General features: G+C 35.8%; 1 protein-coding gene across 4 annotated transcripts in view; it reads right to left on the bottom strand.

Annotated features, from left to right (window-relative positions):
* CLASP2 (cytoplasmic linker associated protein 2) overlaps nt 1-21,227 on the bottom strand; it is a 189,952-nt gene that overhangs the window by 83,046 nt on the left and 85,679 nt on the right. For all 4 annotated transcript variants that reach the window (XM_082848265.1, XM_082848267.1, XM_082848266.1 and 1 more), the window contains exons 11-18: nt 19,371-19,516; nt 16,446-16,581; nt 10,661-10,731; nt 7,532-7,591; nt 6,266-6,343; nt 5,117-5,284; nt 2,852-2,907; nt 1,612-1,785 (exon numbers count right to left, since the gene is read on the bottom strand). In XM_082848265.1, coding sequence (XP_082704391.1) covers nt 1,612-1,785; nt 2,852-2,907; nt 5,117-5,284; nt 6,266-6,343; nt 7,532-7,591; nt 10,661-10,731; nt 16,446-16,581; nt 19,371-19,516 — 889 coding nt within the window. The remainder of the gene's footprint in view (nt 1-1,611; nt 1,786-2,851; nt 2,908-5,116; nt 5,285-6,265; nt 6,344-7,531; nt 7,592-10,660; nt 10,732-16,445; nt 16,582-19,370; nt 19,517-21,227) is intronic.

Here is a 21,227-nt window from a genome sequence, read left to right as displayed (position 1 = left end):
GTCTATTTAGGTCTTCTGTCCATTTTTGGATTGGGTTGTTTTTTTTTTTTTTTTTTTTTTTTTTTGCGGTACACAGGCCTCTCACTGTTGTGGCCTCTCCCGTTGCGGAGCAACAGGCTCTGGACGCGCAGGCTCAGTGGCCATGGCTCACGGGCCCAGCCGCTCCACGGCATGTGGGATCTTCCCGGACCGGGGCATGAACCTGTGTCCCCTGCATCGGCAGGCAGACTCTCAACCACTGCACCACCAGGGAAGCCCGATTGGGTTGTTTTTTTGATATTGAGCTGCAAGAGCTGCTTGTATATTTTGGAGATAATTCCTTTGTCAGCTGCTTCATTTGCAAATCCTTTCTCCCATTCTGAGGATTGTCTTTTCAACTTTTTTATGGCTTCCTTTGCTGTGCAAAAGCGTTTAAGTTTCATTAGGTCTGATTTATTTTTGTTTTTATTTCCATTTCTCTAGGAGGTGGGTCAAAAAGGATCTTGCTATGATGGATGTCATAGAGTGTTCTGCCTATGTTTTCCTCTAAGAGTTTTATAGTGTCTGGCCTACATTTAGGTCTTTAATCCATTTTGAGTTTATTTTTGTGTATGGTGTTAGGGAGGGTTCCAATTTCGTTCTTTTACATGTAGCTGTCCAGTTTTTCCAGCACCACTTATTGAAGAGGCTGTCTTTTCTCCATTGTATATTCTTGCCTCCTTTATATAAAAATAAGGTGACCATACGTGCATGGGTTTATCGCTGGGCTTTTTATCCTGTTCCACTGATCTATATTTCTGTTTTTGTGCCAGGACCATACTGTCTTGATTACTGTAGCTTTGTAGTGTACTCTGAAGTCCAGGAGCCTGATTCCTCCAGCTCCGTTTTTCTTTCTCAAGATTGCTTTGGCTATTCGGGGTCCTTTGTGTTTCCATGCAAATTGTGAAATTTTTTGTTCTAGTTCTGTGGAAAATTCCATTGGTAGTTTGATAGGGATTGCACTGAATCTGTAGATTGCTTTGGGTAGTATAGTCATTTTCACAATGTTGATTCTTCCAATCCAAGAACATGGTATATCTCTCCATCTGTTTGTATCATCTTTAATTTCTTTCATCAGTGTCTAATAGTTTTCTGCATACAGGTCTTTTGTCTCCTTAGGTGGGTTTATTCCTAGGTATTTTATTTATTTTTAAGCTTTGATTATGATTCACCTTTGCAGTTTTCCCAGATTTCCAAAAGGCTTTAACTTCTTGGTAAGGGAACTGAAGTAGGAGAAAGAGGATAGAGAAGCTGGGTACAACACCAAACTCCCTTAGTATCCAGCAGCTGGATGTGGCTGTAGTGCAGAACTTTGAAAATTCTATATGCAAATCATGGAATAAAGAATTGTTCCTTTGATTAAGATGGTTAGGAGCACAACAGGGGGAAAAGAGAAACAAGGTATTTCAGATACCTCAGAACTACATTGCAAGGACAGAATCATATAAAACATATGGACTATACTTAACTAGCAAGAATGAAATAGAAATGATAAATATATCACCATCATCAATCACTGAAATTGATGATGATTCACTGCTTCCCTGAGACCAGGGAGAAAATGTTGTACTTTCCCATAGTTAGCTGTCTTACCTAGTGATGCATAGGAACCTGGATTCAGGGCACCTGCACCTAACCGCCCACTTCGTACAGACTGCCCAGCAGCATGATGTGCCTTGGCACCAGCAGCAGCATTCACATCAATATCACTTCGTGAACGCTGTAGGCTTCCTGGAAGGGAACTGGCTTTGCTGCTGCCTGCTGATACTATGAAAAACAAAGCAAAGGTAACCTATTATTTCAGTTACTGCAAACGGCACAAAAATTATATAAACTTGAAATCACCATGAGATTAATCCATGATGACAAATGGTCAAAAAGGAAGTAGTGGCCAAATGGATACTAGAAAGTACTTTAGTATATTTTAAAATCAGAATGCCTCAGTTTCAATGCTGTCATAACTAATTCTTCTTGGACAATTTTCTCAATATTTCTCTGCCTCATTTTCCCCTTTCATAATATGGGAAAAATAACTATACTTTGTAAAGTTCATAGGACTGTTTTATAGATGAAAGGATGATGTTTATGATTGATTCATGAAAATGAAGCACTGTTACAAGATAAATAGATGACAGCGGGGCTATTTTTTAACTATAAGAATAATGCAAGTAGAACTAGCCTGGGAATAGAATAATTCAGAAAATAATGCAGGTTCTGCCACTCTTAGGTAATGCCAATTAAGTCATTAAATCTCTGGTCTTTAGTTTTTCAGTTTTAATGAGGAGTTTTATAAACTCTGAGTTATGACCCATTAATAGGCTGTGAAATCAACTAAGTGGGTCATGACAGCACTTTAAAGAAATGAAACACAGTAGAAAAGAGAATGCATCACAAGTAAGGGTAAGTAGGCTTCCTGGAACTTTGGATTATACTATATATGTATACTTATATACAATATACTACACAGCATATGTATATTGTATGTATATAATTATATACACTATATTATATATATGACATGTAGTATATGTATATGGTATACAAACACAGGTACAGTATATAAGTGTGGTATTTACTATGTAAAATGATTTTCTCACTGTGGGTCATATTAAAACAGTTTAAAAGCTACTGCTTTAAACTGTTTAGCTTTAAAACTGTTCTAATGTGCTTTTAAAACTTTTAAAGTGTAACTCTGTGTTTTAAACTTTTCAACTCTTCATGTGACCCAGAGTGAGAATATCTTTTTACATAGTAACTTTTAATTTATTTATAAAGTCACTTTTACTCTATTAAGTAAAATATGCTATGACTCTTAGTTAAAAAGGCAATTTACCTCTTCCAGCAACAGTTGATGGGTTTGCTGTAGACCATTTGGAAGAAAAAGGGCGGCTGCAAGGTAAAAAGAAATACTTTTAGTAAGACGACATAATTTATCACTCCTCTGACAAAAATTAATGAAATAACATTGAGTTTTCCGAAGAGTTGAGAAGTATTTCTGATTTCAACTTTCCTTTTACAAATCACTTTAGAACACTTGTTGTCATATATCAGTGGTATCTAAGTTAGCTGTGAAGCAAAAATGAAATAACTAGCATTGAATAAAGACTGTAAGCTCTACAGAAACAGGGACCAGGTTGCTGTTGTTCACTCTGGTCCTCAGCACACACTACCACAGGGAACTCAATAATAGCACTCTCCAACACTTCTAGTCTGAGATATTTTACTTAGAGAAAGGTAGTATTATTGCTAGTACACAGGGAATTCAGTGTAACCAAGGCCTGTCTCACCGAAGTCATATGGTTGTGGCCATTGGTAACTCGTGCAGTTACCCTGTAGGTATAACATGGTCTATAGCAGTTCTATTAAGTATTACTGCATGGGGCAACAGAAACAAAGCTAAGGACTACTGCTGAGGATAACATGTATGATTAGAAAGGAAAACACCTAGAATCAATTCAAAGAATCCACTGCCTCCTTTAATATCTTTTTTGATTATTTATCTTTAATTACTATGGTACTCTGAAGCCCATAAATAAATATCTAAGTATGTGAGAGAGTCTGGAAAGTATATCTATGTATGTATGTATGTATCTATCTATCTGCCACGCTGTGTGGCTTGTGGGAGTTTTAGTTCCCTGACCGGGGATTGAACCCAGGCCCTCGGCAGTGAGAGCATGGAGTCCTGACCACTGGCCCGCCAGGGAATTCCCTGTCTACAAATTTTAAAGGTAAGGGGAAGAGAGGTTAATGACAGAGTGTTGAAAAACATTCTTTAAGTTATTATTATCAAATGGTAAATTTGGTAGTTGGTTATTAAACCCAGTATTATATTATTTTTATAACTGTCCCCTAAAATTGTTACTCTAATAGGTTGAGGCAGACCATTTCAAGTCCACAGATTTTAAAGTTGTTTGTTTATGTTTAAAGATGTTCTACTAGAGTAAGAAAATATCTTGTTTAGATCCTTGCTATTCAAAGTCTGGTCCACAGACAAAAAGCATTGACATCACCCAGGAGTATGTAAAAAATGCAAAATCTCAGGTCCCATCCCAGATTTACTGAATCAGCTTCTGCATTTTAACATGATCTTCAGGTGATTCACATACACTTTAAAGTTTGAGTATAGTAAATCAAAGTAAAGGGAAAAGAAGCAACAAACCTCATTTGAGGTGAAGGATTTATCACAAATTTAAAGAGAAGTTTAAATAGGTAATTATTCCTACAGGAATTGTTTTTTAAAATCAAATCATATCTGCTTTTACTTTGAAAACATGTAAGTCACTGAACTTTTATTTAGTACAGTACTCACAAGACCCTGTGAGTGCTTCCTTGAATTTTGTGCCCTAGGTGCCTCCCAGTCCCAGTTCTGTACCAGAGAGCTGCAAAGGCAAACAGCAATCATTGTGGGGTTAAGGTCCTAAAGAGATAGGAATTACAGGGAGGTAAACTGACATTCTGTGAGCTGCTCTTCCCTGGGGAAATCTTCAGATAGTTGTGGCCACTGCTAGGTATCTTAGCAGTCTCATAGGGCTACAGAAACAGAAAATAGGGGTAAGCCAAGGAAGCAAGGGTTTGAGGTAGCCAACATAATGATGAGTGGAGGTACAGAGAAGTGAGTCAGATACTAGATAATTTTGCCCCCTTGAGGGATTTGCTGAAATCTTAAACCGTGCAAGAGGTGAGGAAAGAAAGCAGTGGAGTTTTTACCAGTTACACTGCTGTGTAAGAGTTCTGAAGATGACTTCTGAATCTCCGTTACAGTTCTTCCACTACAGTGCCCTAGAAATGGGCTATTTACTATATTGACTATTTTCCAGGTATTAAGAAAAGTATACAAATTAATGCTTTCCAATCTTTTTCACAGACACGAACATATTCAAACAAAATTTGAATCCCTATACTCTTTACCTAACGAGAAGTTATACAAGTATGTAATCCAACCCCTGAGAAAACAGGCCAAAGAAAATAAGCACAATCAGTCGTCATCTTTCAAAAAGGCTTCAAGTGAAAGCAATCAGATATTCAACCATCCAACATAAGGAACTTTGTGGAGCTGGAGAGACAAAGAAATTAGTAATTATCATTTATATGATCTTACTTGAGACTTTCTTGTGAGCTAGATGAGGACCTGTCTGATTGTGGAAGAGATGCTACACTGCCAGAACTCTTTAAGTAAGTTTGAAGACTCTTCTGATAAGATGGCTCAAGGGAATTATACAGTGTTTCAGCTTCACCAGGAAAGTGGTTTCTAAGACCCATGTAAGTCCTGTAAAACAAATGAACAAACAACAAAAAGTAATAACTTTGCATTATTAGACATTAACCGTAAAATGTGTACGTTCAAGAAGAACAAAGGTTTTTAAGCCCATAGGTTTTTTTTTTTTAGTTTTTAAATTTATTTTTGGCTGCGTTGGGTCTTCGTTGCTGCACGCAGGCTTTCTCTAGTTGCGGCAAGCGGGAGCTACTCTTCGTTGCGGTGCACAGGCTTCTCCTCGCAGTGGCTTCTCTTGTTGCAGAGCGTGGGCTCTAGGCGCGTGGGCTTCAGTAGTTGTGGCTTGTGGGCTCTAGAGCTCAGGCTCAGTAGTTGTGGCACACGGGCTTAGTTGCTCCTCAGCAATGTGGGATCTTCCTGGACCAGGGATCGAACCTGTGTGCCCTGCGTTGGCAGGTGGATTCTTAACCACTGTGCCACCAAGGAAGTCCCCCATAGGTTTTTAATATACCCACAATGTGCCAAGTAGAATACTTTCTATATTTAACAAGTTTTGGTAGAAAGACGGCAAGCTTTTGAGAAAAGGAGATCTCAGTTCAAAAGCTGGCTGTAATCCTTAGGGTCTGTGTGGCCTTGGGTAAACTCCCAAATCTTCAAACTTCAGTTGCCAACATAAGGAGACAGCACCTTTGTGGGATCATTTTAAGGATTAGAAAATAACATATACCTACTGCCTTAAACAGTATCAGGTACATGTTAAATGTTCAATAAATTAGTTATTTTTATTCACAGCAAAAGTGAGTATGTTATGATGGAACGGGAATACTGCTGAATGTACAAATGACAATGCTAAGTGAACTGTTAAGACACCCAGTACAGATTTAATGGAGACAAATCAACCTCCATTTTACTAAAGAGCTAATCAAATAGAATACTTGGGACATTTGAATGATATTTTCATTCTCCCAATATAATTCCTGTCAAAGAAAAGACCAAAGTATGTTTAAACTGTCAAAAACTACATTATAGACTTACTTTCTTGCCTCCACTCTGGCCTCTGCATCAGCATCATGAATTCCCTTCTTAATAGTTTCAACCAAGACGGCTGCATGTCTATAAAATAAAACACCTTTAGATTCATGTGTAAAACTATGTATTTCACCATAAATGATACTGCCTATACATTATGCATCAATCACAAAGGGGCAAGGGAGATAAAAAGATAATTAGTACACAATAATAAATCTAAGATTGCAAGATTTCCTAATAACCCATCCCATGCATTTCATTCATGTATGGTTTCCTTCTGACAAGTCAAACATTATAAACCTGGACATAATTATTTTCAGATGGAGTCCAGACATATAGCACTCAAATCTCAAATTTTTTATGAATTAAAAAAAACCTTTTGTGTGGTTCCTCACTAATCTACCAATGTATAAAATTATTTGCTAATAGTACGATCAGTTATAATCTAACCAAACTGAATAGCAGCTGCCACAAAGGAACTTAAAGAAAATTTGGAATTATGTCATGCCTGCAGTAAACAACAAATTCTATTTTTTAGAAATGGGTTATGAATAGATTTAATGATTTCCATGAGAATGGAAAATCAGCAACGTGTTCAACATAAATGCATGTATATCCCAAGCTTCAAACTTGAAATTAATGAGAAATACAGCCATGCAAATAGCCAGTGACCAACATTTTCCTCTTGTTCATCTCAGAGCTTCATTAGATGCTGCCCAGTGTATACTTGACCAATGACAACTGACAACTGGTGTGGAAAAACTTTCCAACAAATCTCTCTCACCTTTTTTTTTAATGGCCGCGCAGCAAGGCTTGCAGGATCTTAGTTCCCTGACCAGGGATCGAACCCGGGCACTGGCAGTGAAAGCGCCAAGTCCTAACCACTGGACCACCAGAAAATTCCTCTTTCACTTTTTTAATCTCTTTCCTCTGAAAGGAAGTGCCTTTCTTCTATCTTAAATAATTCATTACTTGGTTAACTGCACCTCAGGAAACCTATCTCATGTGACTAGAAATACATTTTAAAATATTTGCCCAATTTAACCTGGAATACCTTATATAACCCATTTACTAAGAGACCCTCACTCACCCCACAAAGAAGAAAATCATAGCTGTAATGAATAAGAGGAGCACCACAGCTTTAAGGGAAAATCAGTGCTAATAACTGTTAAAGCAAAATGAGAAATAATGCAAAACCAGTCACATCAATTTCTAAAGAACCGGTAACAATGGGGAGGGGAGAGTGGTGGGACAGGAATAGTCAATGCATACCTTTCCAATGAATGAGTCTGCCACTCCTGCAACAACAAATCTAAAAATTCAAATGAACGCCTGAAAAATAAAGTTAATTATAACTAAATGTCATAACATTATATTAAGTTATATTAATTTATAACTAAATGTTAACACTTTCTTCTATAATATTCCACTTTGTCCCCTAAATTAAAGCATAAGACATGTTTTTAGATATCTTTACTGTCAAATAATTAATTAATTTAAAAAATAAATTTCTTTTTTATTTAGCTTTGGCTGCATTGGGTCTTCGTTGCTGGGTGCGGTCTTTCTCTAGTTGTGGCAAGTGGGGGCTACTCTTCGTTGCAGTGCACGGGCTTCTCATTGCAGTGTCTTCTCTTGTTGCGGAGCACAGGCTCTAGGCACGCAGGCTTCCAGAGTTGTGGCTCACGGGCTCAGTAGTTGTGGCTCACGGGTTCTAGAGTGCAGGTTCAGTAGTTGTGGTGCACGGGCTTAGTTGCTCCGTGGCATGTGGGATCTTCCCGGACCAGGGCTCGAACCCGTGTCCCCTGCATTGGCAGGCACATTCTTAACCACTGTGCCACCAGGGAAGTCCCACTTAACTTATTTAAGGCTCCAACTATTCCTATGCTTAATAGTTCAAAAAGACCTTAAGGGTTCCCCATAATTTTAACTTAAAATGTTTGTCAAATATACAATTTAACTTAATTTAAAAGATATTTACCGAACACCTACTGCGTACTATAAACTGAAGACATACAATGGTGACCAAGAAAGCTGGGCTGGATCTTCCATTTCTACATTTGTTCCCTTAAATATATATGCAAATGATTCTTAATCAAGTATTTGGTGTTTTCTCCTTAGCCTTCTGGTTCTTAACTTCTTCAACTGTCTCGTTCTTGAGCTTTTGTTCTTTCTTGGCATCTGACGACACAGCTCTGCCCTGTTTTTCTTCCTTTATTAATACTTTCCCTCCACCTACCCTTACGTAGGTGCCCACCTGGTTGGTGCTGATCTCAGCCCACTTCCCTTTTATTGTCTTTTCTTGGGCAGTATCACCTGTACCCTTAGCTCTATCAGCTGTACTTCTCACACCTAGTCCTTTATCTCCAGCACTGGTTCTTCAATTCAGCCATTAAGTCAGAGTGTCAACCAGCTCACAGACATCTCTACACAGGCAGTGAGTGTCAACTCAAACACTACATACTGATACAGAACAACAAATTTAATTCTTACCCTCTCAATTCTACTCTTCGAGCCCATATGATACAGATTAGAAAAAAGAGAAACATGGAGGTTAAATTAATTTGCCCAAAGGATAGAGCACGGCCTTAAACCCTGGCATTCTGACTCTAGAGATCACAGTCTGAAGCACTTGACATCACCTTCCTCATCCATATCCAATTATCAAGACTCATTTCTATATCTGAAATCTCCTGATTATTGAATAAAACCTCCTTCAATCAATTATCATAAATACAGCTCTAGTTCAGACCCTGCCTCTCTTACATGAGCTGTAAGAAGTCCTACTTAGTTAAACCAATGCTTCTCATTGTCCCTTTTTTTTTTTTTTTTTTTTGCGGTACGCGGGCCTCTCACTTTGTGGCCTCTCCCGTTGCAGAGTACAGGCTCCAGACGCGCAGGCTCAGCGGCCATGGCTCACGGTCCTAGCCGCTCGGCGGCATGTGGGATCTTCCCGGACCGGGGCACGAACCCATGTCCCCCGCATCGGCAGGCGGGCTCTCAACCACTGCGCCACCAGGGAAGCCCTCATTGTCCCTTTTTAATTGCTGTTCATAGCTGAAATAAAAACTAGGATGGATGACATTACCTCCTCACCAAAAACTGCTAATGGAACAATATCAAAATTTCTCTTCCTGACATTCAAAGCCTTCTATACTTTGACTTCAACCTATCCCCTTCTTCCCCTCAGTCAGTCTCTTTTCCTACTGAATCCTCCCATTTATCATGTGTTTTGGCCTCAGTGGTCTGTCCAATGGCTCTGCAGCACACAGCATAGCTTTCCATCTCTGTGTACATTATACCCCACTCTCTTCCCTTATAGGTATTGAATTGCTCCCCATTTGCAAGGTAATTTTCTGATGCATTTCCTGACTTCCTCTTCTCTGTCACATTCCTATTTCTCCAATTACCATTTTCTTCAGTGTAAGACAGAGACTGGTAAACCTTTTCTGTAAAGGGCCAGATAGTAAATATTTTAGGCAGTAAATATTTTAAACTTTGAGAAGCATATACATAGTCTCTATTTTATATATTTTTCTTTCCCCCTTTTTAACTACCCTTCAAAAACGTAAAAAACAGTCTTAGCTTGTGGGCCACAGAAAACTAGACTGTTGGACAGATTCGACCAGTGGGCTGTTGTTTGCCGACCCCTGACATAAGAGAGAGGTAATTAAACAACTGTCCCAAAACTCCGAATCACTTACAGGTAATAATGATGTCTTATTTTTCCTAACATTCAAAGTACTTAAATAAACATAGTTATCAAACAAAAAAGGGGAAAGAGTTCTTTACAATTTTCTTAAATATCCAATGCACAAATCTTGTTTTTGCTGTCTTTATTATTCGTGGAGATAGTGATGATATTAAAGATTGTAGAAACCATAAGGAGAGAGAGAGATACTGACAGACTGACGTGTTATGGCTGCATACTCTGTGCCAAACACTATGTTCAATTCTACCATTGTGTTTCTCATTTAACCCTCACAACTCCATGGGGTCCACATTATTAGCCCCACTAACATACGAAAACACTGAGGTTCAGGGCAGTTAAAATAACTGCCTGCGGTAGGACAATCAGTCACAGTGGTAGGATTCTAGGTAAGGGCTGACTCTAGACTCCATACTCTCTGAATACCAAACAACTAGTGGCCCAAATAAACCAAACCTTAATAGGATAAAACTGAGAAATGTGCATAGCCATAATAAGCACTTCGTTCCTTTTTCCCTTATATAACATAAAAATGATGTTAAATTTTATGTTAAATTTATGTTAAATGATTAAAAAATTTTAATAAGGTTTCTAGAAGGCAAGAAATTGATGACAACTAATTTTTGCACCCAACTAAGAACTAAACATAATGCAATATCCAACATAAAGCTATAGTAAGTTTTTTCAAAGCTTACCTCCTTACAGGAACTGATTTTGATGTGCAATTGCTTGTTATTAAAGGTATAAGTCTGGGTACATGAGTATGCTGAAAAAGATATTTTAGAAGAGGTTTAAAAATACTGTGTACTTTACATAATCTCTTCTTCTATTTGCCTTGCATTCAAGTATTTAGCTATATTAGAACAGAACAAAAATACCATAAAATCAGATTTTGAAAGAAATTAAGACCAGTCAAAAAGTTTCCCCAAATTAAAGTAATAGTAATGATATAGTTTCACAAGGGCAGATGTGATTGTAATATTAAATAATAAAGACAAGTTAACTGTATAAATACAGATAACTGTTAGGACAGTGTACTTTGAGGGGATGGAGCACTAAGAGGGACCAGGCATGTACTGGTCTTATTTTCTGACGTCCTGCTACTGCTGGAGAAGACAGTAACTGCTATGTCATCAAAGCAGGTTATCAGAGTGAATAACTCTGTGAATGTACATAACTACTGTGAATGTACTTTGAAATGGTGATTTTAATTGAACTTTCATCCTGGCTGAACCACAGCTCTCTAGAATTCAGGTAAAGGTCAGTATATACAATCTTCTGGTTTCTATTAGTAATTCTTATGTTCTTCTTTAGTGAAGCAAACACTAAAAAGTTCATAATTGACACAAGAATAAAATAGTAACCTAAGCATACGTATTTGATGTTTTAAATCTCCTATTTTTCTTCTGAGCTAATGGTACAGGTTGGGTTCTCTAGGAGGCAGGCTCTGAGATGGAGTTTAGCATTCAGGATATTAAGAAGTGCTCTTGGGATCAACACCAGTGGAAGTGAGGAGAAGAAAGCAGGAGTGAGCAGAAGAAGAAATCAATCTGTGATATGGCCCGAGGACATCTTTGCCCAAAGCTGAAGCTTTGGGAAGCTCTGGAGCTAAAATGGTCCTTCAGAGTAGTCTCAAATTGGTCTAAGATAGCCACAGCACTATACTTCCACATCAATCAGTTATTAGATATGGGCCATAACCAGGAAGAGGCAAGACCTTGGGAAAAGCAGCTCTCTGCAAGCTGAGGCAATCCTTGAAGAGGCTGGCAGCTGAAGACTGTCTGCCCACATTGCTTCCAGTCCTGGGGAAACAAGTCTTTCAGTGAAGGAGAACGTGAATGGCACATCAGTGTGTGCCACAACTAACTCAACCAAAATTAGAGGGAAAACTTTTTTCAGTTCCTACAGAGGGAAACCACCCACAGACCTGAAGTTGTTCAAATGAGGATAATGCAACACAGTGCTGACCTGAATATTATTCAACTGTTACATTCAGCGTGGAAGGGCTCTGTGGACCCGGCTCCCTCAGAGCATCCAGAAGAACCCATCCTCAAACATTACTGTGGTGTTAAAGCTCAAGGAGACTCCCTAGCCACAACATACTACATAGGAGGTCTCACCTACCTTCTTCCTCCTCTCTCATAACCTCCTCAAAACCCTACTGCTGACTGATTAACCCACATCCAACACAGTGGCAGCGATGGGGCAAAAGACTAACCTAACTATTGCTACACCATATTCGGGGGAGCTATACCAAAGGAAAATAAAAAGTGACCCTCACAATGTGTCTTACAGATGACACATTGTCTTACAGATGACACACAGATGACACCCTTACAGATGACACATTCAACCAAACACCAAGTCAGAACCTGGGAAACAAAATATAGAAAACAGGAAATAATGTAAAAAAACAACAACATAACACCCGATTTGTATTTTCAGTGAGATCATAAGATAGTAAGTAGAATTTAAAGGAATTTTTCCTGAGAACATATACAGCTGTAAGACAGAAAACAAAAAAATATTTAGGAAATGATAAATGACAAACAGGAGCAATAAATAAATGATCCATGAAAACTAACATAAATTTAAGGAAACTTCATTTTAGTCAGAAATCTGGCTCCACTATGTAAAGAAAGCACTAATGAAAGATGATCTACTCCAAGGCCTGCCGTGAGGTAACTCCTGACACAGAGACTCTTCTATAAAGCCTCCTAAGGTGGTGTTTTGTTTTAAATTAAAAAATCAAATGATATCTAACTTATTATAGAAACAATAAAAAGTTAAGAAAACAATTGAGTGAAAAGACATAATTCTGAGGGAAAAGAAATGTGAACCTAAAGTCAAATTTTTGAGTTCTTGTAAAAGGGCAAAGAAAAGCATTTTGAAATATGCAAAGATAAATATATATGAAAACTGAGAACACACTAAAATCAAACAAAAATTTTAAATGGGAAGAGTTTCCTAATAAAGATTGGGCAGGAATAAAGGCAGCAAAAAAAAAAAAAAAAAAAAAAAGCAATTAATTTCAATTGCTGAAAATGAAAATGTCTTTGGCTCAATTTAATTTAATGGTTAAGGGAAAAAAAATGACATGAATAAGATAAAATATATACTTTTTAAAAGGCTGGAGAAGTAAAACAGAGGTTTTATTCCTGACACCGACAATGAGTAAGAAACTTCTAAGAAAATAATGAAACAGGTAAGGAGCAAATACAATGAACATAAAACAGAAAAGACAGGAAAGAAAAAATACTATTTCAAGATGGTAGTAGTCAAAAACTTTCACCCATAAAGTACATGAAGCAAGAATTGTTAGGAAAATAAAGTTGATAAAAACTAGAATCAGAATTTGCCAGATAAAGCAGTTTTTTAAACAAATGAGACCATGAAGAATTTGAATAATAAACAAACTAGATTTAGTAATGAATAAAGTACCCTATAAATGAATTTCATACTTTGCAAATACTAAAAGACTATCTAAATTTATGATGTATTAGGATACTAATAAAATTCAGGTTATTCAATGAAGAAGAAATTGTATGATCAGAATATCATGAGATTACAAGATGATAAGAACAACAAAAGAACCATCTGAAAATGCAAACAATATCCTTATGTAATTCAAAGAGAAAGTTGAAATGGAAATTACAAATGATTGAGAATTATAAAATAAAGAGAATGTGATAAATCTAAATCACTGGATGCTGCTAATGCCAAACTCAGAAGAAAACATTATAATAAGAAAGCATTATAATATTAAACAACAAAATCTATGACAAATTATCTAAGGATATACCACAAAAATCTAGGGGAAAAAAAAGAGGTAAGCCACAGCAAGTCAAAGAAAGGAATTAAGAAACACAAATGTAGAAACTAAAGAACTAGAAAAAATTAAAGAACCCCATTGGTACCAATAAAACAAACTGGAAGCTTATAAAAAATCCATAACAATACCTCTAGCAAGTGTTTTTTTTTTAAAAAGAACATATAATAATATAATAAGAAAAAAATGGCAATATAACCACAGTGGAAGAAACTTTTTTTAAAATTAACAGTATACAACCTCATGCCAAAGAGTCTTAAAATCTATATGAAATAGATATTCTGAGAAAACACAAATAACCAAGAATACTTCAAAAAGAGATGCAAGAACGCCCAGTCTAAACCACCAGAAATGTTATTGGATAACTTTGAGTCAGCAAACCCTAATAACAAAATATGTTAAACAACAGAAAAATTACAGAAAATTCTACAAAAGACTCATATTAAGTAAATGCCAAAATCTTAATTAGCCAACTGCATCTAGCAGCATCATATGGTACAATGATCAAGCAGAATTTAGCTCATGAATGTACAATGGATAAATGAAAAGAGACAACCATTTCTAAAGATATTAAAGGGATATATGACAAGATTCCACATCTATTGCTGACCAAAATTTAGCAAAATAGAAATAGGAGGAAATTCTCATAACCTAATGTAAACTATCGAGAAAGTTATCCCAGACATCATATTTAAAGCACTCCCATTAAACACAGGGATAAAACAAAGATTTCAATAATTTCCACTATTTTTGAACACTGTTATGAAGGTGCCAGATTTAGTGAAGCTTACAAAAATATTAAAACAGAAAGAAATGAACATTTCCATAGATAGATTCATAGATTTCTTCATAGGCACTGGATTTAATTGCTGAAAAAAACCTTCTGGTACAGCAGTATTAGAAAAAAACATCACTTAACAGGAGAGGACAAACTGATCACAGAAACTGAAAAGGCATTTAAAAAACAGACCCATATATTTAGGGAAATTTACTACATGAAAACAGTGGTATTTTAAGAAAAGACTGAACTGTAATTCACTACGTGCCACTGGGTCAAATGGCTTTGTATTTGGGGGAAAATGAAGTTATATACCTGTATTTCACACAGAAATAAAACTGAGTTAGACCTAAACCTAAGAAACAAAATCATGAAAGTTTTAAACAATTGAATATTTTTATAATTGAGAAATGGGGAAGGTTGTTTTAACTATAACAAAAACCACAAAAGGAGCATTGTCTCAAAGCAAAAAAATTTCAAAGTTCTATATATAACAAACAATAACTTAAACAATATTTGAAGAATTGACAAACTGGTAGAAAATATTTGCAACATAGAATTAATTTACAATCATCCTTCAGTGTCCACAGGGGTGGTTCCAAAATCTGTGGATGCTCAAGTCCCTTATATAAAATGGTGCAGTATTTGCATAAAACCTACACACATCCTCCTGTATACTTTAAGTCATCTCTAGATTACTTATTATAGTTAATACAATGTAAATGATAAGTAAATAGTTGTAATTACTGTAAATGTTCTATAAATAGATGCCAGCAGGAGGCAAATTCAAGTTTTGCTTTTTGGAATTCTCTGGGATTTTTTTCCCCCAAATATTTTTGATCTGAGGTTGGTTGAACCCACAGATGCAGAACCCATGGATAAGGAGGGCTGACTGTTCTTAAAACATATAAAAAAGGCCTTAGAAATAAGTGAGGAAAAAATGCACAAAGTATAAACTGGCAATCCAAAGAAAAACTATTAAAGGAAAAAAAATACCTAATGTCTCTAATAATGCAAGAAATGCAGAGTAGAATATGAAATAATATTTCAATTATTAAATTTTTAAAACCTTTAAGATACTAATAATGCTCAATGTTGGTAAAGGGTGGAGAGAAAGAACTTCATAAACCTCAGGGAGAAGAATGGTGAGGACAATTTAATATTATGTTCTTTAATAGAGAACTGATTTAGACATTAAAAAGAATTATATGTATGGACAAGGGAAGCTGCCCAAGTACATGAAGTTTAAAAAGCAAGTGTAAAAAAACATTATTTTTACATATATGTAAAATATAAATGCTACATTTACATTTTGTAGTAAATACAGTTTGTATAGGCAAGAACAGAAATTTGGAAAAGTACATACTGAATGGCTAGTGTGGTTAGTTGCAGAAGAGCAGAATTCAAGTGTGGAAGATTTATTCTTTTTAACTCTGTTCTTTTGGGCACCTTCAAGATGTGGATGATGAGAAATATTAAGAATTTGTCTGTCATCTTTTACCACTGCCTGTAACTTTTTTATTGTTTTACATTTGCCTGCTACCACCTATAACATGGTTATACACACACACACACACACACACACACACACACTCACACATGTACATGCATATTATGTCTATTACATTCTGTATGCAAGCATGTTTACTTTGTAATCCTCTGTACTATTTGAATGTTCAATAATAACTGTGTATTACTTTTATTATCAGAAAAATAATTCAAATGTAATTTTCCTTTGGGGTTTAAAAAAATACTAATGATTTATTTAAGTACACTGAGAGAGAGACATACAGACAGAGAGGTGGACAAACACACAGAGAGAAAGATAGAAAAAAGAGAAGAAAAGAAAAGAAAGGAAAAGAGAAGAACCTACCCGAATTATGAATCTGATTGCTGCACATCCAGAAGTTGCCATGACTTTTGCACTATTGGGGACGAGATTAAAAAGTGTAGGTACAATGGCTTCAGCGCCATGATCAAACTTGTTTCCCAAAACTGTTGAAAGATGGCTATAAAGGAAGACAGAAAAATGTTTTCTAAAAAAATAGTTTAACATTAAATATAGGTAGGACCATACAATTTTAAAATATTCTTTTACTGAATTAACAAAATTTTTATTTTAACCAGTTCCAATGGCAGAAAAACAAAAGAGAGAAAGGCAAGTGCAGATATTACCTATTTCCTTCTTTTCCCCGTCCTTTTACTATCTAGTGCAAAGTTGAAATTTGGCATTTTAACCATCTCTTCGCAATGCAGAAGTCATCTGATCTCAGAATTTAACCATTAACATGACATGTAAAACACTCAGCTCTGACTGTCCTGAACTTTAGTCTTTAACCATCGGATATTTCCATTCTGATGCCCCAATATCAATCTTAAATTCAACATATTTTACAAATAAGTAAAATCTTTCCCAAATCAGTACTCCTCTATTTATTTCTTTTTTTTCTTTTAATTTTATTTTTGGCTGTGTTGGGTCTTCATTGCTGCATGCGGGCTTTCTCTAGTTGTGGTGAGTGGGGGCTACTCTTCATTGCATGTGTGGGCTTCTCATTGTGGTGGCTTCTTTTGTTGTGGAGCATGGGCTCTAGGCACATGGGCTTCAGCAGTTGTGGCGTGCAGGCTCAGTAGTTGTGGCTCGTGGGCTCTAGAGCACAGGCTCAGTAGTTGTGGTGCATGGGCTTAGCTGCTCTGTGGCATGTGGGATCTACCCAGACCAGTGATCAAACCCATGTCCCCTGCATTCACAGGCGGATTTTTAACCACTGTGCCACTAGGGAAGTCCCAGTATTTCTCTATTTCTATTAATGAGTAATATTAATATTTCGGTCACAAATACTCCCTGACATCTTTGGTGTAGGATTTCAGAATTCTTGATTGAAAACAGAACTCTACCATACATTGATTAGTTGGGTGACTCTAAGGACATCTGTCTTCTCTTTCCAAATTTGTAGTTAAACAACTAATCCAGGCTAATTAATTTAATATGATTTTGGGTAAAACACTTAGGAAGAATGCTGTAATTATAGTTCTGACAATGTTTGTGGAATTATTTAATTTCTATATACTTATATCTTATTTAAAATACATGGTTGGGGTACAGTTAGTTCCAGAATTTCAGGTTCCTGGTTCAAAGAGATACTCAGACTCAGACTTACTTACTAGTGTTCAGTTATACCTTCAGTTTTCCCATGTGAAACTCAAATCAGAAACAGAGAGGTGCCACCTGTGCCCAGATGTTGCTGTCTTCCTTTAAAGAGTGTAAGAGTTTTGTTCTGGTAGGCCAGTGATGTACTTTGGAATCAGCTTGATCCTTATAAGCTTACTGGGAGGGGTGGCCTGAGAATACTGCAGAGTACTCAGCCTCCAGAGTAGCCTGAACAGTCCTATTCCTATCCAACAGCCTTTCTGGGGTCTCTACTGAATGCCCTGGGTGTTCAACAACGTTTCTCCAGTCTGGCTCATCAGAACTTGAACCTCTCCCGGCCCAGGTGAACTCTGGGAATTGCTGTTTATCTTATAGCTTCCAGTAGTTCTTTCCAGTCCTCAGGGAGTTGTACCTTTCACATGCACAGATTAGTATTCAACTAGACTCATGGGATCCCCTGTGCAGATTTCTATAGCTCTTTTTCTGTATGTCTCTCCTCTCCAGTGTTCTGCACTGCAAATTTTAGCCACTTCAGCTTTCGGAACCTCCAATCTGTTTCTTCTTCAACTCAGTAAAACTCCCTTGCTCTGCCTGCGTTCTCCCTCCCTCTCCACGGTCCAGAAAATGCATCCAGGTCAAAACTGTGCTGATCATACTGTTCAACTGACTTGTTTGTTTCAAGAATTACACTCCTGCTCTGCCTGCTGTCCATCATCTGTACACAGTTGTCTTAACATATTTTCTCCAGTTTTCTGCAAAGGGGCTAATCCTGTACCAGTTGTTGCATCATGGCAAGAAGCAGAATTCTCATCACGGACTATTTTTGGAGGTTACAATTTGTGGATTTTTGTTTTGTTTTTCTATCAAGACATATTCAATTATTTTGGTATATTGACTTGCATCTAGCAATCTTACTATATATTCCCTTACTTATAATAATTTATCTATCAATTCTTATCATTTTCTGCATGGATAGTTATATCATTTGTTAATAAGGGCAGTTTTGTTCCTTTTCTTGCAATCCTCATAGTTTTTATTTCCTGAGGGGTTTTTTATTTGTTTATTTATTCTGTTCTGACTAGGACATCTAGTACAATCCAGATTATGAATATTAATAGTAGGCATCTTTGTGTTCCCTCTCTTCAAAGGAATACAACAACATATACAACAAAGTATTCTGGTCGGGAGAAGTGGTAAAAGAAGTTTAAGTGTTCTACCATGCTTAAATTTTAGAAAAACATAAACATACAGAATAGGTTTAGACTTTGATAAGTTAATGATGCATGTTATAATTCCAAGACAACTGCTAAAATATCAGAAATAAAAAGCTTAATATCCAAATTAGCAAAGATAAAGTTACATATAGCCAGTTCTCAGACCCATTCACTTTATTCTTATACTCACAGAGTTAGTGACCAAAAATCCACCAGTAGATTTTAGACATATAAACATATTTTAAGGTTGGTATAAAGTGCTATTAAGAAAGATTTTTTTAAAATCACACAAATTTAATCCTTATATATATAATTTTTGGAATATATATATGCTTTTTTGGGGTTATCCTGCTAATGCTTTACTGAATAATCACTGAATCAATGAGTACAAAATTCATTCATAAAAAATACTTATCACAAAAAAGAATCTACTTACGCCACAGTAATGCAAGCTTCTCTAACCACCTGGGATCTAAGATCCTTAGCTGAAAGTTTAAGTGCTCCATCCAACAAGCGTAAATGTTGGAAAAAGCAATCATATTGTGCAGCTCCAGCAACAAGCAATGATCGAATTTTCTTAAGCTGAAAAAAAGAGAATTTTCATTACTGACATTAAAAAGTGGCAGTGCAAAAAAAAAAAAAACTACCTAAACTTCACTACTGGAACAAAATTAAAAATTTTTTCATTATATTTCATTATATATTCAGACATTTTAACAGCATTAAATGTATCTTTATTAAATAAACATGCAAACAAACAAAAAAGCTTTCTGGAAAAGAACATTATAGATTTAATTATATGCATAATAGACATGTAATGTATGAGTAGGTAAGTAAATTTTAAAGTTTTAAGGGAGTCTTTTCAAAATTGTCACAAAATACACATTAAAATAAAGTTTACCATTTTAACCATTTTAAAGTATATAACTTAGTGGCAATAAGTACATTCAAAATGTTGTGCAACCATCACCACTATCTACTAAGAAGCCTATTTTTAAAAGAACCAAATTTGTAAACTATATTCATCCATAAGCAAAAGTAAAAAATCAAAAGGATCAACCATTAAGTCATCACCATCTCCAATATTTTAACATTATCACATTTACTTTGTGACACAAATAGCTCTTTCTCCCTATTTCTAAACCTTTAAGAATAGGATTGCCAAATGTTTTCCATATAAACATCATACATACCTAATAAAATTAATCAGTCAATTGAGATACACTCAGGTACACATCTGTGCTCACACATACAAGCTAAAAGTTTACCTATCATACCCATTATTATGTATAATTTCATATTAAATTCTGTGGTTTTCTAAATTTTTAAAGATATCTTTAAAGTTAAAGATGAATTAAGGATGGAAAACACAAAAATAAAATACTGTGGATATTAGAAAAACATCTGAAAGAATAGTTATACAATCTTAGGGTATATAAGGTAGGCAAACTATCATAAGCAGAAGAGAAATCAGAAAGCATCTAAACAACTAAAAAAAATTACAATATGGTAGGAAAAAATTATCTGCAATATATAAGTACAACACACAAGGAATGACAGTAAAATAAGAAAAAGACAAATAACCAAATATTAAATTGGGCAAAATAAATATAAGAAAATGTGTTCAACCATACTAGTGATAAGCAAATGCAAATTACAACAAAGACATCATTTGCCTTCATTAGATTGGCAAAAGTTAAAAAGACTCGATAGTACCCAGTAATAGCTCTTACTGTTAAGATCATGGATGCCTAATACCTTTGTTCAAAATATTTTGGCAATGTCTACTAAAATAAAATTGCATCTACTCTTTACCCACCAATCCACTTTTAAAAATTTAACCTACAAAAATAAAAACACCATTGTTATAAATATGTACAAGGATGTTTATTGCAATATTGTTAAAACAGCACAAAATATAAAAACAAGTCCATCCAAGTTTCTAGAAACATACAGTCCACCAAAACTGAATCAAGAATAAATAGATAATTTGAACAGTCCAATTGCTAGGAGTGAAATAGAATCTGCAATTAAAAAAACTCCCTGCAAACAAAGTCCAGGACTGGATGGCTTCACTGGGGAGTTCTACCAAATGTACAAAAAAGAACTTATACCAATCCTTCTCAAACTCTTTCAAAAGACTGAAGAGGAAGGAATACTCCCAAAATCATTCTATGAAGCCACCATCGCCCTGATACCAAAATCAGACAAAGATGCTATGAAAAAAGAAAATTATAGGTCAATATCTTTCATGAATATAGATGCAAAAATCCTCAACAAATATTAGCATCCT

Source organism: Leucopleurus acutus (assembly GCF_964270905.1).
Source record: "Leucopleurus acutus genome assembly, chromosome: 10".
Lineage (NCBI taxonomy): Eukaryota > Metazoa > Chordata > Mammalia > Artiodactyla > Delphinidae > Leucopleurus > Leucopleurus acutus.
Note: the sequence above shows the minus strand (reverse complement) of the source record. Positions and strands in the feature narration are given on the sequence as shown.